The sequence below is a fragment of the Mugil cephalus genome, chromosome 5 (assembly GCF_022458985.1).
Source record: "Mugil cephalus isolate CIBA_MC_2020 chromosome 5, CIBA_Mcephalus_1.1, whole genome shotgun sequence".
NCBI classification, from domain to species: Eukaryota; Metazoa; Chordata; class Actinopteri; order Mugiliformes; family Mugilidae; genus Mugil; species Mugil cephalus.
Window position 1 is genome coordinate 8,460,024 of NC_061774.1, and position 25,653 is coordinate 8,485,676.

General features: G+C 44.0%; 1 protein-coding gene across 1 annotated transcript in view; it reads left to right on the forward strand.

The window, feature by feature from the left end:
• The window catches only part of drp2 (dystrophin related protein 2), a 57,483-nt gene that overhangs the window by 20,825 nt on the left and 11,005 nt on the right, over nt 1-25,653 (forward strand). Inside the window, exons 7-17 of the mRNA XM_047585394.1 lie at nt 1,027-1,105; nt 5,382-5,442; nt 8,566-8,627; nt 9,136-9,210; nt 10,407-10,608; nt 12,762-12,847; nt 14,505-14,662; nt 17,607-17,773; nt 18,565-18,676; nt 19,490-19,626; nt 20,820-20,885. Coding sequence (XP_047441350.1) covers nt 1,027-1,105; nt 5,382-5,442; nt 8,566-8,627; nt 9,136-9,210; nt 10,407-10,608; nt 12,762-12,847; nt 14,505-14,662; nt 17,607-17,773; nt 18,565-18,676; nt 19,490-19,626; nt 20,820-20,885 — 1,205 coding nt within the window. The remainder of the gene's footprint in view (nt 1-1,026; nt 1,106-5,381; nt 5,443-8,565; nt 8,628-9,135; nt 9,211-10,406; nt 10,609-12,761; nt 12,848-14,504; nt 14,663-17,606; nt 17,774-18,564; nt 18,677-19,489; nt 19,627-20,819; nt 20,886-25,653) is intronic.

Sequence of the window (25,653 nt, forward strand, 5' to 3'; positions counted from 1 at the left end):
TTTCTTCGTCTGCCCCTCCGTGTCCCACTCCTCTCTTAATTAAAATGATAAATTCCGAATCCCAGCAACATCCTGCGCCCTGTTGATTTTGGCTGTTCTGACGCCAGAGAAAATGCATTTCCAAATTTGATTAGCTAATATTTGTCGATCACAGATAATTTAGTCATTTGTCTTCCTCATGGCAGTCTAAATTGCCCGTACGACAAATAGATTGTGCAACGCGGCACAGTTGGCAGTGACATCTCCGCGGCACATTCACAATGCTCTGTATTAGTCCCAAACTATTTAAAATCACGCTCCAGGTTATATATATATTTTGTTTCTGGTGAGGGAGCAATGATGTGTGAATGCCGAAAAATGCTAATTTAATATACAGTATCCAACTTTACACATTGCGATGTGTTGCCTGGGCTTTTCTTTGAAGTGTTAACAGTCTTTCCCTTTTCTCTTTCTCTCTTTATCAGTCTCTCCACCTCACAGCGAGTGGATTTACCTCCCATTGTTTGAGGACGGATTTCGACATCCAGCTGACAATGATTCATGTGCCAAATCCAATACATTTCAAATAAACCAGGATTAGGAAGACTAAATCCCATTTGGTGGAAAACACAACTGATTGGAGATGTTTTTACAAAGGGAATGGCAAACTTAATTTTGTCAACTCAGTCTCCGTGGTTATTGACTCAGCGACGTGACGCTTTCCGACCCCCTGTCTCGCTCGCGTTTTATCTTCTCCCATTTCCGCGATGGCGCCGCAACCGCGATCCGCTGTCCTCGTTTCAATAAAATACATTATTCCGTAATCTCTGTCTGTATTTCCTACCTGCTGTTCTTCAAAGGCTTTTCAAAGTCCTTCAAGAGGGGCAGCGCGGGAGGAGAAAGACGTCATTTATATTCTGCGGTTACCTAATGGAGGAGAAGCAGGTGGTCTGTGTGTGTGCATTCCTGTTGTGGGTGTTTGTGGTGGAGGGGGATGAACAGCGTGGTTCTCCTTTGATTCAACTTTGTGTGTCTGTGTCTCCTCAGGGTTCCATAGAGGAGCGGCTGAAGCAGCTCCAGGATGCACATAGAGACTTTGGCCCTGGGTCGCAGCACTTCCTTTCCAGTAAGAGTCCTCTTCTGCTATTTGAAGTTGGTGCCTCGCATTGCACCAGTCTGTCATGCTGTGCCAAGCCACCGTCTCAGTTAGTGTGTGCGTGTGTGTGTGTGTGTGTGAGTGAGGGGGAGGTTAGGTATCACAGTTTAGCTGTGATAATGCTTTAAAGTGCTGTGTGTGTGTGTGTGTGTATTTGGGTTAGAGGTGGAGCCGACAGGCTTTGTTTGTCTGTCTTCATCAGCTCCAGCACACTGTTGTGATAAGCATCCCCAGCGAGGCTCATCACAACAGCCATTGCTCTCATTTGAGCAGCGATACATATTTGTGAATTCCGTCTCTTCTTTTACCTGCTGCTCTTCAAAGGCTACAGAGAGGTGGCAGGGGGCCTGGAAATGTGATGTGCTTTGCCTAGTTTAAACTGATGAAGAAGTTAAAAAGCTGTATGTTGCAGGGCTGCACCCTGGGGGTGTGTATTGGGGGTGTGTGTTTGTGCGTCTCCAGTGTCCTCACCAAACCCTTCCAGATCTACTGCTGTCACGCTGGATCTGAGATGCCACACTGCGGCTTATATAGCGCTTCTCCAGTGCCAGCTCAGCCCACTGTGCCCTGCAGAAACGTCTGGGCTTATGTCTGTGTGTTTTTATTGCGCCAACATGGCTACTTTACATTTGCTGTTTTCCGTCTAACATATACACATATGGTGTCGTGCATATGGTGCTTCCATGTGCACATATGGGTTTATGTCTGTGGAATGTAACTGGATACATAGATACTCCACTACTGTGCAAGCACAAAGGATTAAATTCACGGTTTTTGAGATCCCCCCAAATAATGCCTGTGTAGTTGGAGTCCCTTATTATATCTGTGAGTTAGCACTTTCACGAAGAAAAACTTTGTTTTTGGAGTTCAGAAATTGTTTAATTTAAATAACATTGTGATGCACAAAGAGGTGGAAAAAAAAGGTAAAAGTCTTAATGATTCAAGTTTGTGTAGCAGAACTTGTTTTTCATTTTCTTTGTAGCATTTTCTCACAACAAGCCGTTAGAGGGGAACCAGCCCAGAGGACAGGAACAACTCCTTCTACCACAGTGTATAATAAAAGTCCAAATGAGCTTCACTCTGAACCTCTGAACTATATGCTGGATTCTGTGCGTGCATAGGCATCAGCATTAAGTCTAACAACGTAACTAATACACTAAAAATGTCAATCATTGTTGGTGTACTAAAGTCCGATGTTAAATGCAGGACTCTTACTTGTGGTGGAATATGTTTACACTGTGGTACATATATACACTCACCAGCCACTTTATTAGGTACACCTTGGTAGTAATAGGTTGGACCCTATTTTGCCTTCAGAACTGCCTTAATTCTTCGTGGCATACTTTCAACAAGGAGTTGGAACCACTGGTCCATATTGACATGATAGCATCACACAGTTGCTGCAGATTTGTCAGCTGTACATCTATGATGCCAATCTCCCGTTCCACCACATCCCAAATATGCTCTATTGGATTGAGATCTGGTGACTGTGGAGGCCATTGGAGTTCAGTGAACTCACTGTCATGTTCAAGAAACCAGTTTGAAATGTTTGTGACATGGTGCATTATCCTGCTGGAAGTAGCCGTCAGAAGATGGTACACTGTGGTCATAAAGGGATGGACATGGTCAGCAACAGTACTCAGGTAGGCTGTGGGATTTAAACCATGCTCAGTTTGTACTAAGGGGCCCAAAGTGTGGCAAGAAAATATCCCCCACACCATCACACCACCACCTGAACTGTTGATACAAGGCAGGATGTATCCATGATTTCATGTTGTTTACACCAAATTCCGACCCTGCCATCCGAATGTCGCAGCTGAAATTGAGACTCGTCAGACGAGGCAACATTTTTCCAATCTTCTGTTGTCCAATTTTGGTGAGCCTGTGTGACCTGTAGTCTCAGTTTCCTGTTCTTAGCTGACAGGAGTGGCACCCGGTTTGGTCTTCTGCTGCTGTAGCCCATCTTCTTCAAGGTTCGACATGTTGTGCATTCAGAGATGGTGTTCTACATTCCTTGGTTGTAACGAGTGCTTATTAGGGCCATGGGCAACGCCCGAGTCACTATTTCCTCCTATTTTTCGTCCCTTAACTCGTCCCACAGCTCAAATACATGTAGGGCGAATTATATATCAGAACATGCGGTTTGATCTGGATCGGTGTGCTATTACTTTTCTTTAAAAAATACAATCTTGAAACGAATGGGACGAGTGAAAAAGAAGAAAAAAAAGCCATTTTTTTCATGTACAGAATTTAAACTGTGAGACTCCCCGTGTTCTCCATTGACTGTAATGCAAAGATTATACGAGAGAAGCAGAAGGGACCCCTGTTTTAAACTCGCACGTGTCTCCAAAATATTTACTCTAGAAAAAAACAAAAACATTGAAGTCTTCAGGAAGGTGTTACAACGCCCACGGTCTGCTTGTTTTTCTGATAGGAGCTACAGTTTTGTCACAGTAAGCCCAAATGTGAGACCAGCGAAGAGGGAGGAAATCCACCTCTTGTCTGTGTCCTGGCTCAGCGCACTTCTGTCGTCATTGACGACCACCTTGGGTTGCCACGGCAACCCCTGACCCGCAGGCCAGAGTCAGCTGAGACCAGTTCATTGATCAGAAACTCCTCCGATGTCTCTGCTGTTAATACTGCTGATCCCTTTCTCCCATACATTTATGTCACAACAACGCTTACCAACATACACAAAGACACACTTCCGTGTGTACGCGCGCATGACTTTGTCACACACAGGCTAACTGTGCTAACCGTAAGCTAACTGTCCTAACCGTATGCTAACTGTGCTGAATGTGGTTTAACTGTGATAAATGTGGGTTAACTGTGCTAACTGTGCTAAATGTAAGCTAACTGTGCTAAATGTTGGTTAAGTGTGCTAAATGTGGGTTACCTGTGTTAAATGAGGGTTATCTGTGCTAAATGTAGGCTAACCACGCTAAATGTAGGCTAACTGTGCTAAATGTGGGCTAAGTGTGCTCAGTGTAGGCTAACTGTGCTAGCTGTTGGCTAACTGTGCAAAATGTGGGTTAAGTGTGCTAACTGTGCTAAATGTTGGTTAAGTGTGCAAAATGTGGGTTAACTGTGTTAAATGAGGGTTATCTGTGCTAAATGTAGGCTAACCATGCTAAATGTAGGCTAACTGTGCTAAATGTGGACTAAGTGTTCTCAGTGTAGGCTAACTGTGCTAGCTGTTGGCTAACAGTGCTAAATGTGGGTTAAGTGTGCTAACTCTGTTAAATGTAGGTTAACGGTGCTAAATGTGGGTTAAGTGTGCTAACTCTGTTAAATGTAGGTTAACGGTGCTTAATGTAGGCTAAGTGTGCTAACTCTCATGTTGACAGAGACAGTACTCCCGGCAGTAGCCCCTCCCCGTGGCCCTTTCAAAATTTCCCAGAGGGAATTTTCTAGTTTGAGTTACCGTTGCCTTTCTATCATCTTCAACCAGTCTGCCCATTCTCCTCTGTCCTCTCACATCAACAAGACATTTTCATCCACACTGCTGCTCACTGGATGTTTTCTCTTTTTCAGACCATTCTCTGTAAACCCTAGAAAAGGTTGTGTGTGAAAATTTCAGTAGATCAGCAGTTTCTGAAATACTCAGACCAACCCACCTGGCACCAACAACCATACCATGTTCAAAGTCACTTAAATCCCCTTTCTCCCCCATTCTGATGCTAGGTGTGAACCTGAGGTGACTAGCTATTTGTGTTAACAAGCAATTGAACAGGTGTACCTAATAAAGTGGCCCGTGACTGTAATATCTTATGTATATTTCACATATTCAGAACAACAACATGCAAGCCTTAATTATCATAATGTAATTACTGCTAACTGTGGCGTGGTGTGTGTCTGTGTATATGGTTGTTTACATGCCATCATTGTGTGCTGCTGTGTTCTGCTGTTTCTTCTGGAACAGCTTGTCTCCTCTAATTATCACCCGAACTCCTTGTGTTTTCGGTTGGGAGAACAGTTAAAAGTCTACGGTCATCCTGTCTCACGGACTCCTCAGCCTCCCCTATTCCATTAGGCCGTGCCAAACAAACCAACACCCGGTGGAACCCTCACACAATAGACTTGTCTCTTTGGCTTTAATGTGCCTGATGTACGCTGCAGCGGCTCTGTTCAGAAGATCTGAATGGACACAGTGTCTGGACACGCTGTCAGGGACATTGTGCACAATGGCTTTTCATGCATGACATGGCTATTTTGAAATTGATTTTGTCGCTCTGTGTTTGCGCAGGTTCAGTGCAGATACCGTGGGAGCGTGCCATCTCCCCGAACAAAGTGCCCTACTACATCAAGTAAGTGCTACTACAGGGTTAGTGTCGGCATTGTCACAGTAAATGTACTGTTTTCATGGCAGGTTAAGTGGCTAGATTAAAGTGGGGGTAATTTGTTACTATTTTTCATGGAGTTGTACAACCAAACCTAGGTGCATTTTTACGCTTTGTGCAACGTGTTCACTCACACAACGCGGTTTGATTTGACCTTTTCTTATGACAAAAACAGATGTACAGATCAACTGACAGGCCGTGACATGATAACTCACACTGAGCATGAGCGTGAAACAAGATGGTCGAATCTCTCCAGCACAAGGGAGAAAAACATGTCTTTTTGGCTTCTCTTTGGCAGTAGAGTTTACTTTGCAAACACCGATCTGTAATAATGTCTCTATCTTTGTCAGTTCACTCATCATAAAAACTGCACTGGACACTTCATGTTGATCTCAGAACCTTTTTTTCTGCTCCTCACCTTACAGCTCTCTGGTCCAGTGGTATACTGTTATTTTTGTGGCATAGAAAATAGAAACAGAGAAAATGTAGGTCTTCAACAGGGGGTCAGTGGCCCCTAGGGTGTCCACAGAGACACTGCAGGGGGAGGGTCGCAAAACCTTTGGTTGATTAGACATTTTTTATGTATTTTTTTAAATTTCCCCCAGTCCCAGGCCCTTGGCCTGAAAAACGTTGAAGACCACTGCCTTAGACTTATTTTTAGATTTTGGTTTAAAGAAAAGTACACCTTTAACATCAGCAACATCAAACTGTTTCAGGAAACTACTCTAGAACAGTTTGTGTGCTTGGGAGATATTGTGTTATTTGTACAATCAAAATCACCCATATATAATGTACCTCTGTGTGCCTGAGGTAAAGCACACATTTCTTTCATATTTTCAAAGATCATTAGATTGAATAAATACTAGATGATCCGGAGAGAATCTGTATTGAGCCACAGAGAGCCCTGTTTGCCTGAGCACTCGTGTGTTTATCTATTTACTTCATCATTACTGTTTACCTTTGGAGTACCACTGCTTTTACCAATGAGCTGTGAATGTGCATTGTTTATGCAGGATGGCGGGCAGGTGTGTGTGAACTCGCAAGCATTTTTACAGTTTGTCCCGTGACAGACTAAAAGTACAGTTGCACGAAAATGTATGTGAACACTTTTGGGTAACTGCTTAAACCAATACCACACAAAAAAGACATCTTTTCATGTTTTTATTGAACACAACTTAAACTTAAATATTCACAGTGCACGGTGGAAAAACTATGTGAACCGTTGGATTTAATAACTTGTTTACCCTCCTTTGGCAGGAATAACCTCAACCAGACAATCCCTGTAGTAGCAGATCAGACCTGCACCACAGTCAGGAGGAATTTTGGACCATTCCTTTTTACAAAACTATTTCAGTTCGGCAAAATATTCCTGGGATGTCCGGTGTGTATCGCTCTCTTGAGGTCAGGAGTCTGACTGGGCCGGAAGGCATATTTTCTTCTGTTGTTGTTTTACTTCTGTGCTTTGGGTCATTGTCCTGTTGCATCAGCCATCCTCTGTAGAGCTTCAGTCGGTGGTCAGATTGTCTTAAGTTTTCCTGCAAAATGTCTTAATAAGCTTTGGAATTAATTTTTCCAATCCATTCAGGCCCTGAGGCAGCAAAGCAGCCACCATGTTTCACAGTCAGGATGAGGTTTTGATGTTGCTGTGCCCGTTTGTTCTTCACACATAGCGTTGTGTGTTCCTTCCAGACAACTGAATTCTGGTTTCTCCTGTCCTCACATGCACTCCGTTCCTGTTAAATGTTTTACTTATTGCAGAGTTGTCTACAAAAATGTTAGTGCGTGCCAGAGATTTCTGTAAGTCTGTAGCTGACACTCTAGGATTCTTCCTCATCTCATTGAGCATTCTGCGCTGCGCTCTTGCAGGACGACCACGCCTAGGGAGAGCAGCAACAGCGCTAAACTTTCTCCATTTGTAGACAGTCTGTCTTACAGCGACATGAACATGAACGTCGAGGCTTTCAGAGATACTTTTGTAACCTTTTCCAGCTTCACGCAAGCCAACGGTCCTTGATCATAGGTCTTCTGAGAGCTCTTTAGTGCGAGGCATGGTTCACATCAGGCAACGCTTCTTGCGAACACCAAACTCAAAAGCGGTGTGCGTTTTCTTAACCAACACCTCCAGTCTCATCACACTGATTGGACTCCAAGTTGGCTGAGTCCTGCCTCCAACGAGCTCCTGGAGAATCATTAGCCCGCCTAGGAGTTCACATCATTTTTTCCCACCCTGCACTGTGAAAGTTCACATGTTGTGTTCAAAAAAACACATGAGAACATATATGTTTTTTGTGCGGTATAGGTTCAAGCGCATTTTATGACCAGTTTATGCAGAAGTCCAAGTAATCCCAATGGGTTACGGTTGCAGCTGTATTTATGTTCTTAATCATTTGCAACACAACCTTGTGGGTCATGTTTTAGTTTCCTAGTCAGTTTTTTATGGGCTATATTACTATTACAGAGTGGATGGGAGTAGCATCTGAGTAGCACTCTGCCGGGTACCAATCAATGATCACTTGCACAGGTAAAAAGATAAGTGCTGCCCTAAAACCCCCTTGAGACCTGCGGATATCTTGTAGTGGGGTTTCTCATTTATTCCTCTGCACATGTCTTTTTATTGGACCCATTTCATAGATGGTACATTTTCTGAATGTTCCCAGGGAGTCGAAGGAGGATGTGAATGTATGTTTTTGATGTACAGTGGGTTTGAGTCGGAGTTCACTGTGTTTCAGAGTGTAATATTTTACTGTCAGTGTACCTACAGCACAGCAGCAGTTTTGCACATCTAATACTTGAGCGTGAATATTTTCGTTGTATTTGACATGTGTCTACACTTTCCAGGGGTGACGTTTCTTGGCTTATCTCAAACAGTGGTCACCCCATCCTGCCCTCTCATTTTTTACCCGTCTCTCCCACTTACGACCTTTTCATCTCACCTCTTTTACTGTGTGCCACACCTGCCCGTCTCTGCTCCCTCGGCTCATTTGTACTCCATTTTTACCTTGATCTCACCGGCCTAAAAAAAAAAAAAGTGCGCCGCCATTCTTGCCTACCTCATGAAATCTTTGTGCCTTTGCTTCATTTTGCTGGCAGCCACCAGGCCCAGACAACTTGCTGGGACCATCCAAAGATGACAGAACTGTACCAGGCGCTAGGTGAGTGAGGGGACAATTAAAGCACCCACGTGCTTATTTCGCCCAGGTCTCCCACTGGGCTGCAGCTTCACCAGCGACATGGCACCCCTGGGGTTCTGCTTTGAAGGTCCAGTCACAGAGCTCATTAAGGGACCTGTATTTCAAACACCTTGGGGACTAGACTGCTACTGTCATTAACCCATGAGGCCCAATTTGCCGGCGCTGTGATTGCTTTTCGCTTAGCCTTTAATTAATTGTGATTAACTGACATGATGTGTTTTAGTGATGATCTAATCTGACATGGGGAGCTTCCAGGGGAGATGCTGTCACAAACACATGCTCAGCTAGACAAACACACGTGTGCACACAGACACATACACAGATAATAATAGTAATACAGCAAATGACTTCTGCTGGGGTGTGATAAACAGGGGGACAGATAGCGAGATCTAATTCCTTGACGGCAGGGTGGGTTTGGTTTTCTCTCATCTCTCTAATCTCGTTTTATCCCTCTCTTCCCGTCCATTAGCGGATCTGAACAACATCAAGTTCTCAGCATACAGAACAGCTATGAAGCTGCGGCGGGTGCAGAAGGCTCTGAGGCGTATGTACAGTATTTCATTTATGGAATTTCTGTCTGCGGAGATGCAGTGACTGTTTAAGTGATATACTGTTATCCCGCGACATCAGTGACATTCTTTGGGAATGAGATTCAGTTGTTGAAATTGCTCCTTTGAACCCTCCTTGGAAATGTAGCTGGAAATATTCCATACCGTCTGCAGTGCTATTGACTTTGATATGCAGCGATCAAAAGTACTGATAAACGGAGGAGCCACTAGAGCTACTCAACTACCACATTCCTCCTCATTTTCACCAAGACCTGGATCATTAGCATTTCAGGTAATTAGCTATTAATTGGGCCATTTGACTTACAAAATAGAAGGCAATTAGTTGTTCCTGCATGGTTGAAGCCTGATTGTATACCCATGCAGGGTCACTACCCCCAACATGTCCTTCTTTTCTTTCTTTCTTTCTTTCTTTCTTTCTTTCTTTCTTTCTTTCTTTCTTTCTTTCTTTCTTTCTTTTTTATCAGTTTGATTTGTCCCTGTAAGTGGCCAGTTATGTACAGTTCTTTATTCACATTTATCTTATTTCTTTTGACTTCCCTTGCCACATCCCTCTCTCCCATTGCTGTGAAAAAGCTTTTCCGGCGAATCTCCCACTTCCTTTCTCTCGCCCCTTCCCTTATCTCACCCTCCTCTGGTCTTCTACTTGATATCGTTTCAGAATTTAATTGCTAGGCCTCTCTGTGATAACTCAAACGTTCCTTCTCTCTGGACACATTGTGAGTGACTGAGCAGTTCTTTTATAAGAGAAATTCCTTTTCTTTTTTTTCTTTTTTGGGTGATTCCCTTCCAACGCGGCGCACACTCCTCACTCTGTTCTACCTCATTATCGTATTATCCAATTATACCTGACATCAGCGGACACCCTTTTAGCTCCACTCCTAGGGATGGGCCGTCAAATTAGTTTAGACGAGCGAAATCAGATTTGTGTCACTTCTCTTGAAACATCTGGTAGGGCTTAAATGGGCAGAAGGGATGAATAAGCACCGCTGTCGCCTGCGTTCTCATTTCGTGAGGTGGAAATGATGATCCTGCTCCGTGTTTGTCTACGTGTCTCAAAGCGGCGTTCAGGCTTTAGCACTTTTAACATGTCGCGCAAACGTGTGTCATATTCAAAACATGCACGCTGTGTTCTCAGTGCACATTCCCTCCTGCACGTTTGTGTCGCGTTTAGTGGATCTGGTGGCGCTGAGCAGCCTCGTGGAGGTGTTCCGGGAGCAGGAGCTGCAGCAGGGAGAGCATGTGATGGATGTGGTGGAGGTGATTCACGGCCTCACGGCGCTGTACGAGAGGCTGGAGGAGGAGAGGTCCATCCTGGTCAACATTCCACTCTGCGTTGATATGTGTCTCAACTGGCTGCTCAACGTCTATGACAGGTGGGTAAGCCCGCAGCCCGAAGCGTTCATTAAACCCTGCTTACCTCATAAGCTTCTTCAGCTTTAAGTCTCCATCAGCTCCTGAGAGATGTCCTTACCTCCAGAGCTGACTAACTTTCTTTACAAGTTCCCTTTATAATTTCAGATTGTATTGACTTTAGGTTGTCAATCATACAGCAAAAAAATAAAAATAAAAAATTAAACATCCATCTTCCAATATGGTTACACTACTTGTCACGGCCCTGGATGGCTGCTTAAATGAAAGCTGTGCCAGTTTTGGGGAGTACTGCTGCAAATATATCTCATGTCATTGCTGCTTGGTTATTGGCTTGAGGCACTAATAGTAGAGCACGTCTGACTTTCCAGCCCAGCTGTCTCTGCCCGCTCGTGGGTAATTTAGGTGCCAGGTTTTGACAAAAATACAATATTTCTGGATTGCAGTACTTTTTTTTAATGCATTAATTTCTGTCAGAGAAAAAAAGGCCACTTAAGTAGCCATCTATGACCAGTAGTAGAAGACTAAGGGACCGACCTGTAAACCTCGTTGGGTTTAACACTGGGAATTATTCCACATAAGAATAAACACTTGTCACCTGTTCACAATGTATACGAGCTCACTTCTCGTGATGCCGTGAAGCTATTTTTATTAATTCCTCTCAGTCATTGGACAACGGTCTGTCTGCAGATTGATGGAACCAGCTCAATGGCTTGTTCTACAGACGTCTATAAAGAGCCACACCGCGGCTAAAGCTCCAATAACAATGTCCAGGCAGACGGCCAATCATTCCCTCTGAGACGCAGTAGAAACAAATCCTCTTTGATGCCAGCACTCACTCGTCTTTCTTCCTGATTGACTTTTTTGTGGCTTCTCCAAAGAAAAAAAAAAAAAAAACAGATGCAAAAATACAGGAATAAGCCCACGAATGCTGTAAATTTCGGTCTGTGGCTCTTAACTACTTGCTACTAACGAGAGACAATAAGAGACTTTAATCTCTGCATAAATTTCTGTAATTGATTTTTGTTTTCCAATAAATAGCAGCAGGGAATGTGAATGGGTCGCGAGTCTATTTTTCTATGTGTTTGTGCCAGTGAATGCGCGTTAGCGTTTATCACAGCCACTCGTGAGGGTATATGTTTATATGTGTGTCACATTAGCCGGAGGTGCAGGAGTGATGCGTCCCCCGAGGAGCAGCGCTGGGGTGCATATTGAAGACGGCGTGCAGCAACCAAAGTGCACAAGGCGTGTGCGCAAGGTGCTGACAGCCAGTCGCCCCCACGCACTCTCCAGCTTGTCCAATCCTCTCCAGCCCCGAATCCAGTCGGGGGAATGACACTCTGCTTTTCACTTTTCATATTCCTCCCTGTGACTCTAATTTTCTTGACCGGCCTCTAATAGCCTGGCCCGAGTCATTTTTCCCCTTCCTTTTGAATTAAAAATACCGCGCCCCCCCGCTGTGTCCCTGTTTTTTTGAACGCTCTCAAAGCAATATTCGGCTCCGGAAATTTAACTTACACTTTGATTTGATTTCATACTTCATTGCTCTGATGTTCTCTGATGAATGTGATGTTCTCTGATTTATCTCTTAACGATTCAAGTGTTAATTCGATAAGCCTGGTTTCTGTCAGTGCTGCTCAGCTCTGCGCTAAATTCTTCTAGGCTGTGTTGGCACCGGAGCTGTGAACTGTGATGGCGTGTTTGTGTCTCAAATCCAGTCTTTCCACAGCAGCTCCACCATTTCTGTTTTGGTTCAAGCTGAAAGAAAGTCCATGTGTGCTGCAGTGTCTATCTCGCTGATTCAGGACATTATTAATTAATCTGGGGACAGTGCTTATTATCATCATTATTAATATTATTATTACTATTATTATTATGGCTCCTTTGGGCATAAATCCAAAGACTCAATACTACATTAAGTCCCTGTAGTGGCTTTAGTTACTAGAATGATCTAATTCGATTTCACACTACTGCACTGACCTGTACTATATTGCAGTGACCCGGGTAATTCCTCCACTCTTTGTCCCTCCCAGAAGGGAGGGAAGCAACTTATGACTACATTATCACGACCCAGTACACTTTGATTTGAGATCATCATCTCTGTAAAAAAAAAAAAAAAAAAAAGTAACCCTGGGTCTTTGTGTTTTCTCTCCTCTAGCGCTCGAAACGGCAAAATGCGGGTTCTCAGCTTCAAAATGGGACTGGTGAGCCTGTGCAACGCAGACGTCCAGGAGAAGTACAAATGTGAGCCTGACGCTCGTTCGTGACGCCTAATGCATTTCCTCAACTGCAAACAATGAGCCAAAACAAAACGGCCCTGATTGCCAGTATTACACAAAGGCATCCACTTAGTCTAATGGAGGAAATGACTGCGCTGCCATAATGGAGAAAGCTTTCTTTACTTGTACAAAGTACCCCCGGGGCCTTAAAAGGATTGCTTGCCAGAGATACCATTCATGCACACTCCCTGTCTGTGGCTCTCACTTATTTATTTTTTTACAAGTCAACCAGCAAAGAGGCGTTGTCCTTTTTCGATTATAAATGACGCTGTAATATTTTATCAGTCCCTTGCTCCAGTCTGAGTTATATTTGTACTGTTGCGTTGTTCATGAGTCACCCAGTAAGTATAGGTAAAATGTGCACTGATCATTTGAACTGACAATAGCTGGAGCAGGGATGGTGTGAGGGCGATACAGAATACGAGGCAAACCTCCCCGAACTCATGCCAGGACTATTCATTCTTGGCAGACCCTCTGTGTCAGGTCTAAGGCTGAAAGATGACAGGTTTACCTCCAATTGATTGGTCCCTGAAGGGAGACAGCCTTATTATTTTGGCTTCAGGTAGACATGCAGTGTCTCTAACAGACTGACATTTTTTTTTGAGTGATCCTGTTTTTCTTTGAGATTGATTTATCGCCGGTGGTGGGATTGTGATTCAGAGAAGGATCATGATTACTGAAGTTGGTTTTGTTTAACAGTTGCCTGTGCTCAAACACTCAACACATATTGCTTTCACTCCTGAAGGGACACGCGCCGCTTGCTGTTTTTCAGAAAAACACATCTGACACTTGTTTTCAATTTTTGTCCTCTTCATCCACCAAAACGTGTTTCTGAATATACAGCGGGTGAGAGGACTTAGAACTAACTCTGCAGAATCTGACTTTATTTTCCTTTTGCTGCACTTTAAAGTTGGCCCACCGGTTTGGTCCAGATTGAAACACCTCTGTCAGATAATTTATGGCTTGTGCAGCCAAATCCAGAAATACAATTGACTCTCTGCGGCGTTTGCAGCGTTTGCAGGCTGCATGTTTAAGGTGTAATATAACAGCATACGGCGCGGTTTCTCCATAAAACCGTATAAGCATTTAAAATGTCAGACACACCTGAGCTTGAGGTTATGAGGACTTCATAGAGGAGACTGTTTAACATGCAGGTGTTAACGCCAAACACAGTCACTACCGGGTTGAATAAGAACACAGAAAAGAGGATACATGAAATACTTATATTCTTTTTGTGCGGCATTCTCACACACCTGTCAGCATTCATCTCCTCAGTGACAGTCAGACTCCCACCTTGCTTGGTAAAGGCCTCATTCTATCCGACAAGGAAGCACTTGCACAGCTCTTTCATCTTTAAGTTGACCAGCTGGGCCATTAATACTGAGTCTGTCTCTGTCTATATGTCAGTCGTTTTATTCCAAAGGTTAGATAAGTTTGTTTTTTGCAGATTTGTTTCTCACCGCACAGTTTGTTAGGAATCCTTAGAGCCATGTTTGTGTAATTGTTCATAATTGGCCTTAATCAGCAGATATAGATGTGACGGTAATCTACTACGAATAAATGCTGTGTACTCGCTGGTGCGCAGTTAGACCCGTGCTAGTAACCGTGTGTGCGTTTTGCAGACTTATTCCGGCAGGTGTCCGGTAGTGGAGGTTTGACAGACCAGCGTCACCTCAGCCTGCTGCTCCACGAAGCCATCCAGATCCCGCGCCAGCTGGGTGAAGTCGCTGCTTTCGGGGGCAGCAACGTGGAGCCAAGTGTCCGTAGCTGCTTCCGCATGGTGAGAACTCAGTCGCATACGTTCAGTTTACACCTAAATGCATCTGCATTCAAGGTGACAGCATGCACGCCCATGCACACACACACTCTATATACAAGAATCAATAAAACTGTTGTTGTGAGTTTATCTCGTCATATTTGATTATATAACGCAGTCGGAAGATTCGGCTTCTGCAGCTGTGCTGTTGATATGAATATTAATGACCCAGTGTCCTTTTAGTGCAGCGCATTCACACGCTCTAAGAGCAGTGCTGCTTTCATTGTTTGAATAGCTTGATTGCTCTAATGAGAAATTTGAAGGCCGCCTTAAAAACCTACTTATTCACACTATCGTTATGTAAAAGCTGCTAACGAATTCATTAATATAAGTGAAAATAATGACTGACCTCCAGAAACAGAACAGTAATACAGTAAGGGCTGACTGATACGTTTGTGGTCTGAGGCAAGAGGAGATGAGTTATTCAGCTCTCCCATACAGTGACAGTTCAACTCTTTGAGTGATTGTACAGAAAGTTTGGAGTTAATAACTTTGCAAGTCAGCACTGTCTCAGACTGTCAGAGAGATAATGGACGACATCGGGCTTTGTGCAGTCATCTGCTACCTCGGACTCAAGGGCTTATCACCCAAGGAGGACAAGGTGGCAGCGCTAGGGGAGGGTGCTCCTTACAGTATGGGGAGTATGTGGGCTGTTGAACTCAAGAACAATGATCTAAGTCAAGGGTCTTCAATGTTTTTCAGGCCAAGGACCCCCAAACTGATTAAGTAGGGACCCCTTACCTACTATATGTGTTCTATTACACTCGGCCTAGTGCTGTTTATAAATATACAGTATTATTATCATTATGCATTTAACATTAAGCTATCCCTTATCCCTTTACTAAAATGTGTTGGATTCACATTAATGTCTATTGAAAGAAATTTAAATTTGCGGGGGAAAATTAAAAAACAATATACAAAACCAAAGATTTTGCGACCCCCCCCCGCAGTACCTCGCGGACCCCCTAGAGGCCTCGCACCCCCTGTTGAACACCTATGATCTAAGTGTCTGGCATTTTGCAGTGATGACGATATTTTTGCTGCTGTGGACCATTTTCAAGATGTCAAAACTGCCAACTTGTGTATGGGATCCACGGGTTATTCTTCGCAGCCACCTGACTAAGTGTGTAAATGCTGGCGGAGACGATGTCAAAAAGTGAAGCTTCTGCATTTGGACGGTTTCCAACCCACTGGCTTTGTGAAGTTGTGTTTTACTGACATCTACACGGTCATCGTACAAAAGAAGAAGAATTTTAAGAGCACCGTTTCAGGAACCCAGAGCACTCCCATTAAAGCGTATTTAAAAATCTTTCCTCGTAAAACATAACATCACATAAATAATACATTGGATTGCTTTTAATGCACATAAATACAATCAGGTTCAGCTAATGCATGATAATACTAACCATCCTCTCTGAGGTTAAATGGGGAAGTAGCTTACAGACTGTGTGGTATTGGAATATTGATATGATGAAGTGAAGCCTACAGGAGCACAAAAGCAATAGTCGATGAGGAAGTATGTTCGCTGCTTGTGACTGGACGTCCTAGTTAGTTGCAAGGACTCTAGGTTGCAGGATTCAACTCAGGACACCACATAACCACTGCATTGTTAAGAGCAGGATGTAGCTTTTTAAGGAAGGAGGCCTATGCAAAGCCTTTTAATTCCCTAATTTTCCATGCACATCCTAATTATACGCACTCTATTCTGGTTCACGCTTGCTGTATCAGCTACGGCTGATTTAAATCAATTCCTTTCTCTATTTGCTCCATGTCAGGACATTTACTTGTAGATGAAGTATCCGTGTAATGCCAACTGGGGGGGTGACCTATTTGCCCGTTTATCACTTGACTTGGAAATGAGTGACAACAGTTTGTCGGGACGTGGGTTCAGTGTTTGCTGCCTCCTCGCCGACGCTGACAGAGGAGCGGGTGGAATTTACCGAGGAGTAGAGTTAAGACAGTGACACAGAATAATACGGTGCTGCTGAAGTTGTTACCGTACGCGCAGGTGAGATTCATCTTGGGGAATAACTTATATAACTATTTTTATTCTCCATCACAAGTATTGTAGTTTAGATCTCGGTTCAGAAAAATACCCAGTTTAATGGAAATGTGGTGCAGAAAACTGTGATGCCACAGTTTTGATGGATAACCGGTTGCATATCGTTCTATTATCCCCAATGATGTTGAAAACATCCCATCTGTTGGGCGCGCTGCTTTGTGATGCAGTGGCGTGCTCAGCATAGTCAGTGACAGTTCCAGGTGTTCGGTATGCGCGGGGCTCCTATCCGACCTCCCACGTGGAGCGAAGCTCGCCACTCTACTAACAAAGAGGAGCTCCTTCATCCCCCGGAGGCTCTACACCTCCGTGAACCTCGCAGTCTGTGTGATCCGTGCACGCACATACACATTTATTATGTTGCTCTGCTTGAGCAGTAGAGAGAGCCCCAGGGAAATCAACCTCTTAATGCATCTCTGATGCAGACTTAATGAGAATTTAGCACATCACGGATTTTTAGCGCTTGGCGAGTCATTCTTTTATTAGGTTGACTTCCTTTTTATCCCACTTTCTGCATATTTCAACAAGCTGTCTGTGTGAGAGATGGACCACATGGAGAGACACAAACACACATAAAGTGTACAGAGATACAGATTTTAAGCATACTGTGCTTCAACTTTTTAACTTTTTAAGTAGCTTAATTAAAGGAAAGGTAGCTCATAGATTTGGGCATATTTTGTTTTTTCCTCTAATCTTTCCTCCTGTATTCCCTTTGATTCCTTTTCTGCGCTCTGCTCCAGAACCAAGCATGCCTTCTTCTTTCATTACTTCATATACCTTCCCGTCGGTCTATATTTGGGTTGTTTACATTGCTCTGTGTTTCTTTCCTCACCTAACCTTTGTTTCTAGGCCCCTGGGAAACCTGCCATCGAGGTGTCTCACTTCCTGGAATGGATGAGCCTTGAGCCCCAGTCGATGGTTTGGCTGCCTGTCCTCCACCGCGTGGCTGCTGCAGAGTCCACCAAGCACCAGGCCAAATGCTACGTCTGCAAACAATGTCCCATCAAGGGCTTCAGGTAAGTCCACCTGTGTGTGTGTGTGTGTGTGTGTGTGTGTGCCATGTACATACATCACTTTTACTAGATGAAACCTTATTGGAGACGCTGAAACCAAGATACAGTACAGTGTATTGTAATAATAATACACAATACCTGTTGCCCACTCCAACAAATGCAATACAATTCATTTATTCAGATATAATGCTTGAAGGTCTTTTACCAAAACATCACCTAAAGAAAATAATCTCATACAGACTGTAGTGTGCAGACGCTGTTCCTGTCATTCTGTGATATCCTTCATCTTCATCAAATCTCGTGGTGATATAGTGAATTCATATTCATACACTAACTAGAAAGCACACACCTGAAATAAATCACAACACACGTTGTATCATTTAAGACGGAGTTACAAATGAATTCAAATTATGAATCAAAACATGTGTCTGTAAGCGACTGCGTCCTTTCCAAGGGCAGCGGAGTGCGTGTAGAAAGCATAGAAAGAAAATGCAGTAGACTTTTATTCTGTACACACACACGATTTCCTGGAAACTCACCCCAACCTTCACCTGAACGTAGAGGCACCTTAACGTTAAACCACTTTCACCCTAAATCTTAATGATTTACATTATTGCGGCTTGCTTTTGTGCCCCAAAGGTAGTAGAGTCTGCACAGCTTGACTTTTTAAACAGATTTATGTTTGCACAACATGAGTAACACAAGTACACACACGGACCCACAGACGCACTTTACCTCCATCCATTTCCCTTACACGGTTCAGCTCAGCCTCTCTGTTTTATTGATTCTGACAGGTATCGCAGTCTGAAGCAGTTCAATGTGGACATCTGCCAAACATGTTTTCTAACTGGCCGCACAAGCAAGGGAAAGAAGCTGCACTACCCCATCATGGAGTACTACACCCCAGTAAGGCCACCATTACCTGGTGCTAATGTGAACACAAATTCAGGTTTCCTGGGATGGATAAAGCCCAGCTCTACTGAGAGGAAAGGAACACACACTGTATGTGTCTATCGCCTGGATCATGCCGGCAGACTCAGATTAGGCTCCACTCGACTGTAAGGTCTCCATCATCGCTAAGTGTGTGTTCTTACATATGCTTACACTGCTTCATCCAGATCTATAGTAGGCAGAAATTGAGTACCACTCAGCAGTAACATCCTTTTTGGCTCATATTGTGCCCACATAAAGTGCCGTTTGGAGCACGCATTATGCTCAAGGCTCCAATAAAATCCTAGTCTTAAGCGGCCGCATGCACAGTAGAGTTCTTTTTAAAGGATTAGCTGTCATACTGGAGGTGGAGAGTACAAAGTTGCTGCCAGATTAAATCTCTAATCAATTTCAAGATGTAAAATATAGTAAAAGGCCATCCTGTGCAGTGTTTTTTTTTTTTTTTTTTCTCCAAATAGACAATATTTTCTATTAGCTAGCTAAGGTTTTTTTCAGTGGCTAGAGAGGCAGGTGCCCATCGATTTCCACTATGATAGAGAGGAGCAGGAAATAAAAAGCCAGGAGGAAGATTTTAAACAGATGTAAGGTAAGAAGAAATTGAATGAAAAAGTAGGGTGGGGGGAAACGCTGATAGCAAGACAAACCAGCTTGTAGGTACATTTTGCATGATGTTATATTGGGAAAAGCTGCGCGATTTAACTTCCTCCCATCCGCTCCCTTCACCTGTCAACCCCACCTCCATCCATCGACTCCTAAATCACGCTCCAGACAACCTCGGGAGAGAAGATGAGGGACTTCGCCAAGACTCTGAAGAATAAGTTCAGGTCAAAGCAGTACTTCACCAAGCACCCACAGAGAGGTTACCTGCCAGTGCAATCTGTGCTCGAGGCTGAGAGCTCGGAGACGTGAGTGAAACACGCGGGAACACAAACACAGCCATTTCTCTGCCTCCGCTCCCCTGTCACCTGCCTCTCACTCTCTCCCAGTTACACCCGTGCAAACTCCTGCCGCTGCAGGCTACTTATCATGCACTGACTCGCTGCGTTCGGAGTTAACATAATGTCAGTCCTGTGATCTCAGTCTGGCTCGGGTGCACATGAGTGAGTCTCGTAATATCGGAAAAACAAGAGCCGTGAGATTAAAATCCATGAATCACCATGAGGCATAGCTCAAGGCTACGCCAACGCCCAGGATGATTTAACATGACTACGGGTCCATGGTTCCACTGACCATGTCATTACTGTGGTCACCTTTAATAACCTCAGATATAACATCTGCCCCGACGTAGAACTCGAACCAGTGCCTCAACAGATACAACAACAGAGGCAGGAGCGAATAGATCTGGAGAACGTTGTTTTTAACGCGGTAACAATACTAACGTTTCAAAATTAAGTGCATCTTTATCGGAGAAGGACGTGAAAGTGGCAGCACGCTGTCGTGCTCAAGAAATAGCTGCCTCTGACAGACTGTTGTGTTTTGGTTGTTGCTTACGTCTAGTCAAATCTCTGGTGCATATGTAATTATAAAGCAAAAACACCACTGAAATAATCAGACCACCTACGATGCATCACAGAGAAACCGTAAAAAACAAGATTAATTTCTCTTTTTTCCCCCCTATATGGTTCATATTTATATATATATATATATATATGTAATGGATTAACATTATGATGTGCCCTCGCAGACTCAAGATTATTGGTATGAATACCCTCCATAATAAATACGTTTTATTATAACCCTATACAGTGGTTTTCTGAAGTACACCTGACTTATGGAACCTGCTGACAGGCAACATAGGCCAATAATGTCAGGTTGTTTGGTTTAATTGATAAATAATCAATGAAATCTGTCAGAGTCACTCTCCGACAAATGTAGTGAAGTTACACAAACACACAACAACTTCAGATGTTCTCAGTTTTTCCTTGTTATCCTACTAAAACCAAAAGTTTTCCATGTAAATAATTGAAGGACTTTGGGATTTTTACATTGAATCGATAAGGCTTGGATATGGCTTTTTGGCTGTAAACACTCAAATCACACTTGCAGAATGTAAAAAATGCCTCTATGAAGTATTGACACGGGCTCTTTTTGTTTCTAGACCGTGCTCCTCACCCAAGCTGCCCCATGCGGACACGCACAGCAGGATTGAACATTACGCCAGCAGGTATGTGGCTCACTGCTCCGCGCTATACACACACACACACACACACACACATACACACATATATATATAATTACAACAGTCTCTACCTATTTCACTCTCCCCACTTTAAATCATTCCCGTTCTTATTTACGTTCACTTCTGCCCCCGTCTCCATCCCTTCACACTTTGCCACGCACTGATTGAGGTATTGATTTAGCCGCGCTGTGCGCTGTGCGCTGTGCGCTGTGCGCTGTGCGCCGTGCTCCGGCCAGGATAAAGACCGTGCCGCCCCGCGGTTTCCGTCGCTCGCGTTCTCCACGCAGACGCGCGCTGGCACGCGCAAGCGGAGCAGTTTGCGGTCGTGCGATCGTGTGCGTGGAGGTCAGCGGGGCTCGGCGTGCCTGGCGGCCTGTCACTTGCTGGGGCAGCGAGCCCATTGGTCACCTGGGAGCTGTCGCTGAGGATTAGTCTCTGTCTGGCATGTTAGAAACAGGACACACAGTGCTGGACTCCCACACTCCTGGCAGCTCTGCCCACAGTGCAGAGCTGGACACACACATCCCTTTCCACTGAGCCTGCAGTGTGCGTAGGAGAATGTGCGTGTGCATGTGTGTGTGTTTGTTTGTGTGCTGGTAAGTGTGCCACAGTGTATTACTTCCTCGAGGCTCTTACACACACCCTGCCAAAACAGAGGAAACACACACCACTGAGCGAGCAGGCACAATTGTCCTCTTTACCCCTCTTATCTCTTCCCCCCTTTTTCCCCCCGCTCCTCTTTTCTGTGCCTTGTTTCTTTTTATCTTTTTCCTCCCTTTCTTCCATTGTCTCCCACCCACACATTTATTTTGTTTATTTTTATGTCCCTCCTCTAGCTGTTTTCCCCTCACTCTTGTGATATATTTACCGTTATATCACCTCACATGCACTCATTTGTTGTCAATTACGCCACAGTTTCTTTTCCTGCTCGTGAGCGTTTTCAGGACGGCCTCCTCAGCCTCGGCATAATGCACTGATTGTAGCTGCATCACTCAGAAAAAGGAAAGTAATGGGAAATGGTCATGGTGCGACGGTCTAATCTGGAGAAAATGAGACACTCTTTTATAGAAAAGTTCTCTCAGTTTGCTTGGAAAATGTCAGTTTAAAATAGGCTTCCAAAAAGGGCCCACAGGGTCAAAACAGTAAGTAACAGAAACATCTCTGTATATAAAGGATTCATGAAGGAGCTCTTTTTATGATCTTACGTATGATCGTTAAATACACTCCTGGCATCGCCGGCGCCTCAGCACAAAGTTAATTATTTCGTAATGTGGATAAAGTTTCAAATTTGCACATTTAATGTTGTTTCCGAAATCAGTTGGACATCATTGCTTCTACTGCACATCCTGAACGTGTTTGGCTATTTTGCACCATGAATCCAGTATGGCAGCATGCTTCTATGTGCAACATCAAATACTATGAACTACATTAGTCACTTCAATTAAAAAGAGGAAACATGTCGTAAAGTTGTGGCTCATTGATGAGCAACACTGGAGTCCCATTGTCCATAAACTGTATCAGACTTTGTGTACATGTTCAGTCCTTGTTATTATCATTATTATTATTATTATTTCTTTTTGTGTGTTGGCATGATTGCTTCATGTCTGACTCTGTGTGAGCAGTAATTGATTTACTAATTAAACACACCAGTTATTTCCATAGCAACAGCAATAAGACGGATCTTTGCACATAAAGCTTGTGCTGGATGGAAGAGGCCTTAACAGGGAAAATATGGCCTCATGGTGGTGTTTAATCAGTCAATCATACAGCATTTACTGCAGGATTTGTGCATTCAGACCCTTCAGGTATCTCAACTCTGGTTCCCATATTCTACCGAAAGCTTGTATTCTGCCTGTATTTTTGTATCTAAGTTTCTTCAGACACAGCGTCTCACTGATTTCTCTCAGCCACATCTCAAACTTGGGTACGAACTGACTTCCAGTGTCGTAAGTTATGTCTTTTTGCCGACATAGCACCCATTCAAACCTTTGCTTTTCCCCGGAAGTTACTATCCGGGCTGAAGGGTGTCCGATATAGAATTGACACTGTCCCCTTACTACGTGGCATAACTTTGATTTTTCTCTCCAGTGCAGAATGTTGTGGGATATCTGACAATGTAGCTACATGAGTCTTACAGTCTGACAGTTTATTTTAGACATTTATTCAACTTTTACTGTCTATAGAGCTTCTGCACAGTTTAGATTTTACTAAGAAAATCATAAGAAACCACTTTTGAGGCATTTTTGCACGGTTTATACTGTCAACCCTGGTTCTTCTTGTCCACGTATCAATACGTCTGAACCCCAGCAGCCAAGAAAAAGGAATCTCTTTTACCAAGTATGCATGTGAATAAGGAGAAAAAAATAATCAAAATGGTTTGTAAATGAGTTTCGGCAGTAGCACATTTAGGCACGAGAGGAAAAAGAGGAACAGGGTGAGCGTGCTCAAGTATTCCAGCATGATCTGAGAACTGTCATAATTGGAGTAGACAGTCCTTATTTTGGCAGTGGTGGGTACTTTTTCTGTACTTGGCATGCAGAACTTCCTTCCCTCCTTCCTTCCTCACCTGTGAGTTAATGCCGGATAAAAGGGGAGGTCGCACTCCTTATTGGAATTCATCCCAGTATTAATCACAACTCGCCGCTCACTTTAAACACTAATAGAAACTCAAGCCGACATCAAATTCTTGATGTCGTCACTGGCAGGTCAGCGTGTCTGAAGTTCTTCCCTTGGGATGACACATTAGACAGGTGTGTGTGTTCATTTATGTCAAAGTGCCCTTCAGCCAATGAGGGGGGAATATGTTAATCTACGGCATTAATGTGGTCTCCAGTCATCTCAGAGGAGATAGAATATTTGATGTTTGGGGTTGGGAAAGTCAGATTTGTAGTCATGTCAAAGTCAAGAGACATCCTGTCTCTCCCTTTCTTTCTGGATCGCTCACCCCTCCCTCACATCAGTGCAGGACTTCCTTTCTTTCATCATCGCCCCTGCTTTGAGGATAGATGAGATGAAGATAATAAAAACCACTCTGTTAGGATTTTCTCCTCCCCAGCCCTCGGCCTCTCTCGCTTTCCTCATTTCCTCTCACGTACATTTACGTCAGAAGACCCACATGCGGACACGAGACGCTCACATACCATGATTTCCTATTATTTTCCGCCCTTTCCTTCTCATTTGTTGTTGTCTGTGAGTGCCTCTCGAGGTTTGCGGAGCCCTTCTGATGAGCGGTGTCGTGAACTGAATTCCGAGCGGTCAGGTTCAGGGGCCGAGGCTCCTGTAAGAGGGCGTGGACATCCTCCCGTCCTTTGCACACATCACCCCTGCCTCTTCCATCCCTCGCGCCTTTAGTCGACGACGCTTTGCGAAAGACGGCGTGAAAGAGTGTGTCGTTTGTGTGTACCAAGCACGCTGCTTCAGTGAAGACTGCTTTCATGTGATGTGCGTGTCATTTGTACGAACCGTATGTGGGCAGACACTAGGCTCGTAGCACGTTTGCGTCAGAGGGTTGGTTCTCTTTGCTAGTCACTTGAAGGAGAAACCCGCCCCTTTGATCATGTAATACTGTGATATACCACTAACATAGTGTTCAGTAGACTGCAGCTGCTTTTGTTCGCTGCAACCAGTTTCAATGTACAGTGTATATGTATATGTACTATATATCTCCCCATGTGGTTTGAAAGCGAGAGAAAGGATGGCCTTGCTTGTGCATTTGAGCGCAAACGCGATACATGTGTTTGGAGGAACCTGAGGTGAAGGTGATGGTTAGAAGCTACAGTGTTTTGCCGATGCATCATGGGCCTACTCATTGGAATGATGCCTCTGCAATGAATCAGCTGTAAATTGTGCTAATGCGTGGTAATGCAAACTCCTACACACAAGAAACATGATTCTACCAAGATGACTGTGGTGTGCTCAACAAATTAGAGCTAGGGCATTAGTACGAAGCTTGTGTGCGTATCGGCCACTAATATGCAGCGTTATTTCATATTTGTGCTAAGTAATTTATTTATTCAGTATAGTTTTATTCTATTCACTAAGTAAATGCACATAGGTCGTTCATCTATACACATTTACTCTCATTGACCCTTTCAAACAGACATGCATGAATGGAGCTGCCCTGTCCACCTGGTCAGTCATCATTCAGTGTCAGGAGTAGAAGACAATCTGTCCCATTCTAATTACTGAGCCTCTCCCCACCTACTTTTCTTTTGTTTAAAAGCTTTTCCTCATTCTCATCTCATTTATCTAAAGCCTGTTGTCCTTTTTGGCCTCAGTTGTTGGCTGATGATGGGAGCGAGCAGCACCGTCAGCTTCTCTTCTGCTAATATTCCAGTGAGTCTGGGATTTCACCCGGGGACTGAATAGACTATATACAGCGAGAACATGCAAACTCCACCCAGAAAGACTTCGGTCCAGCCCTTCTTGCTGTGAGGCTGATTTGTCCAGCATCAAATCTCCTTAGTAATGCCATGAATAAAAATGTGTCTTTCTTAATGCTCTTGAAAAGGTTTCTCCACCTCAGCACATTTGGTTTGGTGTTACTGTTACAGTGAAACAGCTTACAGAGCAGCGTGTACAGTGCAGCTGTTCACTGACAGCCTTCAGGACATAATGCAGAACTGGAAGCGCTGTCCTTGGTCCTGAGAACTGAGAAACCACACACACACACACACACACACACACACACGCACACACGCACACACGCACACTGGTGCTGTCTGTGGTGCTGGACAGCAGCACGTTTTTAAAA